Source organism: Ptiloglossa arizonensis, chromosome 14 (assembly GCF_051014685.1).
Source record: "Ptiloglossa arizonensis isolate GNS036 chromosome 14, iyPtiAriz1_principal, whole genome shotgun sequence".
In the NCBI taxonomy this organism is placed as follows: Eukaryota; Metazoa; Arthropoda; class Insecta; order Hymenoptera; family Colletidae; genus Ptiloglossa; species Ptiloglossa arizonensis.
In genome coordinates this window covers 4,191,456-4,205,149 of record NC_135061.1, presented here as the reverse complement: position 1 = coordinate 4,205,149, position 13,694 = coordinate 4,191,456, and the positions used below count along the sequence as shown (strand labels likewise).

Here is a 13,694-nt window from a genome sequence, read left to right as displayed (position 1 = left end):
TTCCAGTAGTATATCAGTCCTATGGAGAACATACTGACTCTTTTATATACTAACAATTTCAATTGTATCGTCGAATCAGAGTCTAGTACACTTTAGGTACCTCGTAGTCTTGGTGTACTGTTACATAAATTCTAGATTCCAGTGGACCAAGGGTATGTTGGTCCTGTCGAGAACATATTCAGCCTTTTTTATACTAAAAATTTCGATTGTATCGTCGAATCAGAGTCTGGTACAATTTAGGTACCTCGTAGTCTCAGTATGCTACATAGATCCTAAGTTCTAGTGGACCAAGGGTACATCGGTCCTATGGAGAACATACTGACTCTGTTATATACTAACAATTTCGATTGTATCGTCGAATCAGAGTCTGGTACAATTTAGGTACCTTATAGTTCTGCTACAACATATATTCTAGGTTCCAGTAGTATATCAGTCCTATGGAGAACATACTGACTCTTTTATATACTAACAATTTCAATTGTATCGTCGAATCAGAGTCTAGTACACTTTAGGTACCTCGTAGTCTTGGTGTACTGTTACATAAATTCTAGATTCCAGTGGACCAAAGGTGTGTTGGTCCTGTCGAGAACATATTCAGCCTTTTTTATACTAACAATTTCGATTGTATCGTCGAATCAGAGTCTGGTACAATTTAGGTACCTCGTAGTCTCAGTATGCTACATAGATCCTAAGTTCTAGTGGACCAAGGGTACATCGGTCCTATGGAGAACATACTGACTCTGTTATATACTAACAATTTCGATTGTATCGTCGAATCAGAGTCTGGTACAATTTAGGTACCTTATAGTCCTGCTACAACATAGATTCTAGGTTCCAGTAGTATATCAGTCCTATGGAGAACATACTGACTCTTTTATATACTAACAATTTCAATTGTATCGTCGAATCAGAGTCTAGTACACTTTAGGTACCTCGTAGTCTTGGTGTACTGTTACATAAATTCTAGATTCCAGTGGACCAAGGGTATGTTGGTCCTGTCGAGAACATATTCAGCCTTTTTTATGCTAAAAATTTCGATTGTATCGTCGAATCAGAGTCTGGTACAATTTAGGTACCTCGTAGTCTCAGTATGCTACATAGATCCTAAGTTCTAGTGGACCAAGGGTACATCGGTCCTATGGAGAACATACTGACTCTGTTATATACTAACAATTTCGATTGTATCGTCGAATCAGAGTCTGGTACAATTTAGGTACCTTATAGTCCTGCTACAACATAGATTCTAGGTTCCAGTAGTATATCAGTCCTATGGAGAACATACTGACTCTTTTATATACTAACAATTTCAATTGTATCGTCGAATCAGAGTCTAGTACACTTTAGGTACCTCGTAGTCTTGGTGTACTGTTACATAAATTCTAGATTCCAGTGGACCAAGGGTATGTTGGTCCTGTCGAGAACATATTCAGCCTTTTTTATACTAAAAATTTCGATTGTATCGTCGAATCAGAGTCTGGTACAATTTAGGTACCTCGTAGTCTCAGTATGCTACATAGATCCTAAGTTCTAGTGGACCAAGGGTACATCGGTCCTATGGAGAACATACTGACTCTGTTATATACTAACAATTTCGATTGTATCGTCGAATCAGAGTCTGGTACAATTTAGGTACCTTATAGTCCTGCTACAACATAGATTCTAGGTTCCAGTAGTATATCAGTCCTATGGAGAACATACTGACTCTTTTATATACTAACAATTTCAATTGTATCGTCGAATCAGAGTCTAGTACACTTTAGGTACCTCGTAGTCTTGGTGTACTGTTACATAAATTCTAGATTCCAGTGGACCAAGGGTGTGTTGGTCCTGTCGAGAACATATTCAGCCTTTTTTATACTAACAATTTCGATTGTATCGTCGAATCAGAGTCTGGTACAATTTAGGTACCTCGTAGTCTCAGTATGCTACATAGATCCTAAGTTCTAGTGGACCAAGGGTACATCGGTCCTATGTAGAACATACTGACTCTGTTATATACTAACAATTTCGATTGTATCGTCGAATCAGAGTCTGGTACAATTTAGGTACCTTATAGTCCTGCTACAACATAGATTCTAGGTTCCAGTAGTATATCAGTCCTATCGAGAACATACTGACCCCTTTTTACACTAAGAATTTCGATCGCATCGTCCAATCAGAGTCTGGTACAATTTAGGTCCCTCGTAGTCCTGCTGCAACCCAGATCCTAGATTCCAGTGTAGCATCGGGTAGATCGGTCCTTTTCTGCACCAAGGATTTCAGTTCTGTCGTCGAATGGTGTAATCGTTGAACCACAGGGTATTCCGTCTCCCAAATCCCGAGTTGTTGGTCGTGTGGAGCCCAGTGCAACGGGAACCGAAGCGGGAAGGCGCGTGTTAATCGAGGGCCGTGCAACGCAGCCGCGTCGCGTCGCGTCGCCTCGTTAAAAACCGATCACGTAGTCCATATCAGCCAACTAATTGTTGATTATGCAGCCGTTTGTCTTGGCTCTCGCTATATACGCGATGACGACGCGGCTAATAAATAATGTAGACGTCGTGGATCTCTAGTCTCTTTTCACGTGCTGCGCGAGCTGCTAGCCGAGGCACCCATTCGGAATTACATATGCACACCTGCGCTGTGTGTTCGAACGTTGTAAACCGACGTATACCTTACGGCCGACGGTTGTATTGGTAACGCTGCCACCGGATCCTCCATCCCGTGTAAACGGCCTTAAGCCTCTTACGTCAGATTTCCACGAGTGGGTACGCCTGATAATTACCAATTAGTGGGTGCCAATTAAAACCGAGGTAAGCTTTCGATCGTGCCGAGTTCGCGATCCCTCTACCCTCCTTTCACCGCGAAGATTTACTCGACGCGATGAATTCCAGCTCTCTCGACTTCTGTTTGCACTTCCTATCGTCGTCGTCGTCGTCGTCGTCGTTGTCGTCGTCGTCGTGGCTTCTTTGTTTAAGGACGGACTCAGGGAAATTTACTTCCGTGGCGTTTAGTCACCACCCGTGTATAAATACACATTCGCGGTTTTTTTTTTTTTTTTTTTTTCCGTTTCCCCCTCTTCTTTCCTTTTCTTTCTCTTTTCTTTTCGCCTCCACGTCGAACGGTATAATTACTCGAGACGCGTACACCGCGCACCAACGGATCGTCCGCGCTAGGAATATACGAACGATTTGTAAAGTTTGTTGCGCGTCGGCGTAACAACCGATCGAGTGTCGTATGGAATAACGTACGCCAATGAAATCTCAAATATTAGGCGGCATCGTATCTCGTGTTTTGCAAAACGTTCTTCCACCGTACTTTGCCCCTTTACCGCCGCGGCTTCCTTTTCTACCGATACGATAAACGCGATTCTGCGAAATCGGAGCCGTGGAACGCGAGCCGAGATACCGAACCGTCGGGGGAGTAAAGTTCGATACTCGCTCTCGAATCGTGTTCCCTGTTTGAACAGAGGTGACGACGATATCGGAGTCGTGCGTTTTCGACGCGAGTACTCGCGCGAAATTACGCGAAAACGTGGAACACTAACGCGCGCGTTCCGTCGCGCGGAAAAAAAAGAAAAGTTGAAGGGGGGGAGAAAAAAAAATAGAAAAATAAAGGAGACGAGCGCGTCTCGATTTCTATTCGTCGACGCTCGTTCGAAATGGCACAACCGGAAGTCGTCCTGTGTCAGAACATGCCTATTCCATCTACGGGTATTTCCTTTATGGCCGGCCGTTCCATCCGCCATGGGAAACCATCGGGACCCCGTCCTACACGAGCTGAAGAAACATAAATTCAGGAAAAGAAAATACGGGAATTACCACCGACGTTTTATCGTTCGAACGATTCTTTCCCACATTCCTTCACTTCGTGCGGTGACGCGTGAAATTTTTTTTATCCTTGATCACGGTCTAGTGTATAACTATTCATAAACTCGAACTGTCGGTGATTACTCGCCGGAAATCTAAATTTCATGGTTTTTCGCGAGCTATATCGAGACGCACGGAGTATTTAACGTTCTTCGTAACGCAGAAACTAGAAACTAATTTATGTAATAGGTTTCGTGGACTCTTTTGGAATTTTGGAGCGTAAACATCGAGAGATACACACGCTCCTTTCGGGTATTGTTTTCTGGTCAATGTTTAGGATTTGAAATTTAAAAAAAAAAAAAAAACGGTAAGGCCGAAAAACGTGATGCGTTTTTACGACTTATTTGCGAAGTAATCGGCTATTGTTCTTTGTGTGCCAGAATATTGTTCGGAAAGTAACTTCGTTTCTTTTTTACGAAAATGAAACACGATTTTTTTAGAGCGTGTAAATATTTTATTAAATTATATATTCTCCATTTTGGTAAACGAAATCATTTTACGAACAACCCAATAGATTTTTCATCGTGGCTTCCACGATCGGTATTGTTCCATTTGTCAAACAATTAACCACAGAACGTACGATATTTATGGTTGCTTCTGTAACGAGAACGCCTGTTACAAAAGTTATTGGAAATTAAAATTAGAAATAAATTCCCGTTGTAAACAAAATTTCGATATAACCGGTAATAACCAAGATATTTATCACCTTGTAAAAGTATTCAAACAGTGAACTCGATTACCATACATTATCCCGCGTAATAGCGTTTTTACAGCAGAACGTGCGTGACAAAAGTTGTCGAGAATAAACTTTTCAAACATTTTCGTCCTACACGGATTTTCGATCAAATCAACGCTAACCCAGATATCGACCCTTTCTGCGTTTAACGTGTGCCCTATAAACGTATTCTATTACCATATAATATCTCGCTTATTATTGCTCCGGCAGTAAAAACACGTAGAAGGAAAGTTATTGGGAATTAAATTTCGGAACCTTTTCGTTCTATAAATTTTTTTTATAGAATCGACAGTAACCGAGATATCGATTCGGCCCTTTCTGCTCTCGACGTATACGCAATACAAGCAGTCTTGAACCACGTACGAACAATGTTTCCTCTAGCTGTTGATATTGTTCTATTACTTCGTATCTCGATATTCTACTAACAATTACAACTATCTCAGATTTTTATCCGAAAGTTATACCCGTCCAGTAATAATGAACAGTATCAAGATCGTTCGATAGATTTCTAATAAGGAGTGCATCTAACTTGCGTTCTCCTGTGTATTGTAATTATCATTGTAATGTATTCCTTCTGTACGATCGAGTAACATAACCTCCCATTCGTCGAAGGTTTACTCTCGATCAGCACCTGTCCTTGGCTCTCGAGGGAAGACTTTGTCCCTTCCACTATAAGGAACTGGCTTTTATCGCCGATACCGTGGCAGGTATGCGTGATGCGAGCAATTTGCGTAGAGGCGAATAGTTTTCATGCGGGTGCGTGCGGCCGAGACCACGAGCTCGTTAGAAATTATCCGACATTCATCTGTGACACGGCAGCCATTAAGCTTAAACACCGTTGCATCCAGCCTTTTTACAAATCGCCCCGCATTAATCTGTTATGCGACCGGTAGACCAAGGGAGGATACGAGCAAACGTTCCGCGTCGATTAGGTTGAACGATCCTTCGCGTTTTGTTCTGAAAAAACAACGCGCTCGAGGGAACGAATTCGTGTGTAATACTTTAAGGGAGTTTAATTAAACCAATAAGTAGCGGTTGTATTTAAAGGAGCAGAAGGACAACGAGGACACACGAGAGTTGCGGGAATCGAACTGATTTCGGGGATCGAAAAATAGTTTTTTCATCGACTCGTTGATTTCGATTCTATATCTATATGTATATCTATTTATTCTATTATATAGAATATTAAATCGACTTAAATTTAGTCGACGAATAATTTAGTTTTAATTTAGTTAATCGACTAATAATTTAGACTTAAAGAAATCGTACATCTCGAGAAGCGATCGGTTCATTTATTTCCCTATTTTTTTTATCGACTCATTGATTTCGACGTACGACTCACTTCGAGTTGTTACACTTCTCTTGTATGTTCGATTATTTTTTCAAATATTTTTTCTTCTTTTATATCTATATCTATTTATTCTATTATATAGAATATCAAATCTTTTATATTTAATGTTCGACTTACACGATACATTGGACTTAAAACAATTGTACATCTCGAGAAGCGATCGTTTCATTTACTTTGAAATCAATGAGTCGATAAAAAAAATAGCAATGTACGACTCACTTTGAATTGTTACACTTCTCTTGTATGTTCAATTTTTTTTTCCTTTTTATATTTAATATTCCACTTACAGGATACCTTGGACTTAAAACAATCGTACATCTCGAGAAGCGATCGTTTCATTTATTTTGCTATTTTTTTGATCAACTCATTGATTTCAATGTACGACTCACTTCGAGTTGTTACACTTCTCTTGTATGTTCAATTTTTTTTTCTTTTTATATTTAATATTTTACTTACACGATACCTTAGACTTAAAACAATCATACATCTCGAGAAGCGATCGTTTCATTCACTTCCCTATTTTTTGTTATCGACTCATTGATTTCGACGTAAGACTCACTTCGATTTGTTACACTACTCTTGTATATTCAATTTTTTTTCTTCTTCTTTTCATATCTAATATTCGACTTACACGATACCTTTCGGACCTAAAGAAACCGTACATCTCGAGAAGCGATTCATTTATTTCGCTAGCTTCGATGCTTGTATTTCCAGAATTATTTTATCGGTTTGATCGCATGCTGGTAGGAGATGCACTCGTAGAATATGCATAGGCGTGCACCGATGCCGGTGGAAGAATTTTCCACGGGACCGAGAAGGCAGCTGGTTTTGTCTATTCGCTCAAAAGTCTTGGTACGGTAATTAATAAGGGGGTAATAGCCGATCCATTATACCGGGACTGGTGACCCTCCAGTCTCGTAACTCCCCCCTCCGCTTTTAAACTCATTTCCGCCCACGTGTAGTCGATAACGACGACGCCCGACCTGGGAGAAGATGTTAATCGATTACAGTTTTGAATATTTCCCCCCTTTTTGATCGTACCGGTCGGATCGACGACTTTGCATCCGCTGGGGCGAATTTAAAAATAGTTGCAATAGAGAACCAACAAGAAACATGAAATTAGTCATTAGCTAAAAATACATTTTTTTGTTTCACTCGAGGAACCGAAGCTCGGGCCGTGCAACTATCTTTCAAAGTCACGATCCTCTATTTTCGTCTCGAAGACCGTTGCACGGGGAGAAGTTTTTAAACAAATTGAAAAAGACAAGATTGTTAAGATCTTTCCGGTCTACCAGAAATCACTGTAACTTAAATCATATCCTAACGTATTTGGGTCACTTCTCAGTTCTTCCGATAGAAACGACTCCGAGATACTACTCGGTTTCTTCGAGTAATTTTGCGGGATGTGCGTAAACTGTTAACGAATGGGTCCGAAGTAATTAATAGTTTGTTTACTAAATCTATATTTACGTTGATTCTCGGCGTTTTCGTTCTAAATAGTTCCCTATTTCTTCCGATATCTTTGTCTCTTGTCTTTCGAGCTCCTTCTGGAAAGTGGCCAATTACAAATGTAAGAGAACCAATAATTTCTAATATTTTATATTCTATAAAACTGTACACCGTGGAAAAACTGTTTAATAGTTGACTGTGTCTAGCTGAGATATTCTTTAAAATCTTTCTAATAATTTATTGCGACGTAAATTTTAAATCCTTCTTAAAATAGAATTTATAAATTGAAAAAATTAGTATACAATTTGTAATATTACAAAATCAATTTCTATTATAAAAGTATCTTAATTCTAAGTTGGAGTGAAGAAAGAAAAAGAAATCTACTTTGACAATTACAACGATAAATCAATAATTTTACAAGAAACGACCCTAACCGTGCTAAATATTGATAAAAAATTACAGACGTCTCGATTTGTCGGAAATAATTTTTTGCGAAAATAAATAACTACCATTGCATCTGACTATAATTCAAGAAGAGAGATTAAGTAATATATCGATAGTTACGAAGTTTTAAAAAAAGGTTAATAAAATACACTCGAAGAAGAAAGATTACACGCATATTTTGAATAATAGAAGATACATTCGTAAAAATAACACAGGAGTAAAATAGGTAATAAAAAAAGCTCGAAATACGCGTTTGTATAACAAACGAAGTAACTCACACTTTGTACGAGTTATCACCTAATCATAGGATCACCTTTTACAACGTTATTCACGTTTACACTCAATTTGGTCAATTTGAAATCGACGTATAAAATACAGTCGTAGGTGCGCTGGGATCGTATCGAAAATTGAATTTCATTCAGCTAGATCGGTGTAATATCGCAGCGTGCACCGTTTCGAACGATAACACGAGGGATTAGATCGAAGAGGTAATCCTCGGCTAGGGAATAACTTGTAAGACGAGAAAACAGCCGGCATGAGAACGTGAGACGTAGATCACGTGGTCAATTTTCCGTAGGCGCCACGTAACACGCGTTGCACGGCTCGTAGCCGACCCTTCTGTCCTATTTCAAAACCCGAAGGAAGCTAATTTCCCTGACAGAGACGTTTCCATCCGTTTTTCCCTCCTTTTCCCGCCACTCGCTCGTCGTCGACCGCAACCCGTGGAAAAAGAGAACTAAATCAATGTAGGACATTTATATTGGCTGGAAATCGCTGACTCTCCCGACCACCGTGGACACCCACCGGGACATATTAAGATTTCTGATCCGCCCTGCCGGCCGCCGGACATTTTTATTATTGCGCGTCCTCCCGCCGGCAAGGAAATAAAACGTGAATTATTGGCCACGCGGTGTCTCCTCGAGCCGAGAACTGGAGTCTGCTTTCGTCCATCTACGAATCGATTTCGTGGATCGAGATCGGAGACATTGAAGCTTCGGATCTAGCGAAACCTAGTGATCGTAACCTGTCGAACGTAATTCGGTTATCTCGTTGTACAAATCGTGTATACTAGTAATGTAGGTGTCTCTTTGTTCTGGCCTGGTACTCTCGGTCGATCGATCATCGATCGTGTTTCTGCTTTCGTCCATCTACGGATCGATTTCGTGGATCGAGATCGGAGACATTGAAGCTTCTGATCTAGCGAAACCTAGTGATCGTAACCTGTCGAACGTAATTCGGTTATCTCGTTGTACAAATCGTGTATAATGTAGGTGTCTCTTTGTTTCGGCCTGGTACTCTCGGTCGATCGATCATCGATCGTGTTTCTGCTTTCGTCCATCTACGGATCGATTTCGTGGATCGAGATCGGAGACATTGAAGCTTCGGATCTAGCGGAACCTAGTGATCGTAACCTGTCGAACGTAATCCGGTTATCTCGTTGTACAAATCGTGTATAATGTAGGTGTCTCTTTGTTTTGGCCTGGTACTCCCGGTCGATCGATCATCGATCGTGTTCGGTCGAAATCTGTTGTGTAAACGAGGAGTCGAAATCGAGGCCGTGGATTCGTAAAAGGGTGAGGGGGGAGGAGATGAAATTGAACGAGTGTGTATCGGAGCCACCCATGTCAAAGCAATTCATTTAAATTAATAGGTCCAGAGGCCGGGCGTTTATCGCGCGATTAGCAGCAGCTTTTTTCTCGTCCCCCCACCACCACCACCACCGGGACAGGCGTTCGTATTTGTAAGCCCGTTATCGACTCCTGCCGCGATAAACTCGACGCTTTTATCGCGTACAATTATGTACCCGTCCCTCCCTCACCGGATACGGATGCACCGTGAACGCTCTCCGAGATCTTTTGTTCTTGGGATCAGATTTCGCGCCACCTTTTCGCACTTTGCACACTCTTTAACCCTTCAGTGCCGAGGAACACGCATTTCGCTGTTCTGGGTTATCATCTACATTTGTGGGTGTATGTGTGTGTGTGTTTTACGTGGAAAATATTGTTCGAACGCGAACATTGTTTCAGTGTTTCTCCCGATATATTGTACAGAATACAAGTATTTTCGATTAGATTGAAATTTTAATTAGATTCGATTAGATTTCAAATTAGATTTTCGGTAACTTTTTCCATCTGCGTTTTTGTTAGAAATGTGACGATAAACGAGGCATCGTTTGTTTTTATATTTAAACAATTTTGCACTTTCTTTAGTACTTGTGCCAACTACTTGGGTAATTCGTTTGTTAGAAACTAAAATTCATTTTGAAATAAATCTAATTATTATTGTACCGTTTAACCAAGAGACAAAGTCAATTTTTAAGTAAATATCGTTATTATTGTACCGTTCCGGAGGATCCAATTGTAATTGTTCTACCATTTTGCTAGTACTTCAAAGGGTCGGATCCGTTTAACCAAGAGACATGGTCAATTTTTAAATAAATCTAATTATTATTGTACCGTTCCACACATCCAATTGTAATTGTTTCACCATTTTGCTAGTATTTCAAAGGAAAGGATCTGTTTATGCAAAAAAAAGACAAAGTCAATTTTTAAATAAATCTAATTATTATTGTACCGTTCCAGGGGATGCAATTGTAATTGCCCCGCCATTTTGCTAGTATTTCAAAGGATCCCGTTCAACCAAGAGATAAAGTCAATTTTTAAATAAATCTAATTATTATTGAACCGTTCCACACATCCAATTGTAATTGTTGGGATCCAATTGTAATTGTCCCACCATTTTGCTAATATTCCAAAGAATCGGATCAGTCCAACCAAGAAACAAAGTCAATTTTTAAATAAATCTAATTATTAATGTACCATTCCGGAGGATCCAATTGTAATTGTTCCACCATTTTGCTAATATTCCAAAGAATCGGATCAGTCCAACCAAGAAACAAAGTCAATTTTTAAATAAATCCAATTATTATTGTACCATTCCACACATCCAATTGTAATTGTCCCAGCATTTTGCTAATACTCCAAAAGATCGTATCCGCTCAACCAAGAGCCAAAGTCAAAGTCCCTCCACCGTTCTCGTTTCGAAGGATTCGATTTCGTGCCCGGAGAATCGACGAAATCCTTGTAAAAGCTACTTGGCGCGCAATAGTGTCCGGCAGTCGACCTTTGCCACTCCAGTCATCGCGAACCTAAACACCGAGATATAAACTCGTCAAAGCGAGAGCGTAGAATCGTGCGAGTTATCGAAAGGACGCATCTACACGCATCTTAGCCTCTCAGTAGCGAAGCGTTCCCCTATTGGTCCCCGTGAGCCCCACTATTCGCTCAGTCAATCGTCGCGTCTCGCCGCGCAGTGAGACCGTTCTCAGTCTCGCGTCGCCCTTCGCGCGTAACGTGTCGTTTTTCTAACGTTGCTTACGTACGCGTCGCTCGGTCGTCTCTGTTTACGTTATCGGCTCACTCGGTGTACCGAATAAGCGTCGCGCTCGGGGATCACCGGCGTGCATCGGCTCGTTGTCTGGCAACGTTGTCTCGTGTTCGCGAGTATCGCGAAAGGGTGGCCCGTGTATCCGCGAGTTGTCCCAAAGTAACGCGATTCTTTCACGCTCCCGTGGAGCCGTGAAATTCGAGCCGGCCATAGTCCTCGCGTTAGTCGAAACTTGGTTGTCCCTGTTGTTCCGTGGCACTTTTCGTCGCCGGTGGTAGCAGGTGGTGGTGGTGGTGTCGGAGGTAGCGGTGGTGGTGGAAGAGGAAGGGGAAGGGAGGGGACCGCGGACAAAAGTTTTCGGCACAGTGGCGGCGGGAACGGAGGAGCTCTCGACGGGAGGATAAGGGAAGCGGCGCGGAATATTTTAACATATATCACGGTGAAATTGGGACGAGGGTATGCTGCCGCGAGACACCCCCTCGCGGCACTTTCCACCACCGTGTCCAATCCCCGGCCGTAGATCGCCGGTTATGTTGTCCTACGACGCGATCTGACTTCCTCTCGGCGGTTTACTGCGTTCACTGGCGATATGTTTGCGTGTCCTGCGGACTACGGCAGTTACAGAATGGTGAGAGCGAATCGGCGCGAGGGATTTTTACATTTACCGCTGAATACACGCGGCTGGAACCAAACACGTATACAAATAACGTATATAAACGTATATAAACGTTATAATAAACGATACACGTGTATAAAGAACAGTGTATCGAAGATTCGACTTTTGGTAACTTCAAAGCGACTAATCTCGAAACGATCCTTTATCGATTACGATAAACGCGATGGTCGGTTCTTAGTAACCGATGTGCACCGAATGCATTCACTTCGAAGACGCGTTGAAATTGATTTGCGTCGATCGACGATAAACCACCGCGCTCTTGGAAACGTAATGACGTGTAATTCGTCGACACAGATTTCCGTGGTAAAGGCGTTAGTTGGCATTCCAGCGAACATCGACGACATTGAGACAGTTGCCCCGTTCTGTTGCAACGTGTTGCTCCAACGATGCAACTGCGACGCCGTGTATCGTGACACTCGCACGATTTCTGTCCCGAGGCGAATCGTATCGTTTGATCGCGGATCGACTTCATTCACGGTGTCTCGTCTCACGATCCGATAGCCGCGCAGCTACGAGTGAACTCGTGTCTACGAGTTAATAAACGTTCGTTGTTTTATTTGTTGCAGTACGGCTCGGATGAATTCGGCCAGGACTCACCGAGATACACCTCCCCCAAGGCTGCTGCCCTCTACGCAGACCCATATTATATCGGTAAGTTGACAGAACGTTCGATTCTTCGTTGTTTCCGTACGAATATTTGCTGAAAGCAAACGTTGGAAAATTGCATCCGTGATACGAATATTGGAAAAGTTTGGATATATGGTGGTCCAAAATTAGACAGGATTGTCTCAAGATACGAAGAATGGGACACGGTCGAAAATATATGTATTTTTATCCGAAAAGAAACATTGCAAAGCGTTCCACTTGTCGCACAGGTATCAGGGGAATTAATAAAATGGATGATAGTTCGAGACACTGTACGCGATATTCGATGATAAGATAGAGGGTATGGTCAGAAATGGGATACACGATACGATGAAAGATACGTTATATAATTTAAGGTAGAATAGGTAGTAGTAGAAGATAGAATAGGTGATATACACCAGGCTGGGATAAGTGATATAATTCAAGCTAGGAACCTGTCTTAGCTCAGGGTAGAACAGCCGATGTAGTCTAAGCTAGGATAGACGATAGTCCAAGATAGGCGAAATTAGGTGATTGGCTGAACCAGAATAATGATAGCTCGAGATTGGATTGCTGATAATTCGATCTAAGATAGGTGATAGTCCAAGTTAGGATAGGTGGTAAAGTGACGTAACGGACACTGGCGGGCAACTTTTACTTGGAACGAAAATAAGAAATAATTCTTCGAAAGGCCGTTTCAATTTTTTATTCCTCGCGACGTTATTTTAGATACTCGTTACGCACTTTGGTGTTCAAACCCATTTCAAATGATTGGTGTTTATATATATATATTTAGTCACCTTATCTGAATCTGATTCGTCGTTCGTGAATAGAAACTTGATAACTTTCGAAGGATACATTTCAAACCTTATTTCAAATATGCTCGAGTCTGAACACAGGATCTATCAAGTGTGTTGCATAGAGTAGGATGAAATTTACGAAAAGTTCGAATTTTAACCCTTTCGTGGCAAACTTTCACCTATAGACGCTCCCTTCGAGCGAACAGCACTTTTTGGCGTCGTTCATTTGTTATCAGTGAAACTCTGAAATGGTGTAAGAAATTTCTTTTCCACTTGGTGGACCTTTCGATTTACAATGCTTACATACACTACAAAATTACATACTTTACACATTATGCCAGCCAGCCAGAGCACAATTCATTTCTGAACGCTCCACCGTGAA

The 13,694-nt window shown here is 41.4% G+C and overlaps 1 protein-coding gene across 14 annotated transcripts in view; it reads left to right on the top strand.

Moving 5' to 3' along the window:
• Nucleotides 1-13,694, top strand: part of LOC143154311 (protein daughterless-like) — a 279,566-nt gene that overhangs the window by 241,623 nt on the left and 24,249 nt on the right. For all 14 annotated transcript variants that reach the window (XM_076326299.1, XM_076326306.1, XM_076326305.1 and 11 more), the window contains one exon: nt 12,455-12,539. In XM_076326299.1, coding sequence (XP_076182414.1) covers nt 12,455-12,539 — 85 coding nt within the window. The remainder of the gene's footprint in view (nt 1-12,454; nt 12,540-13,694) is intronic.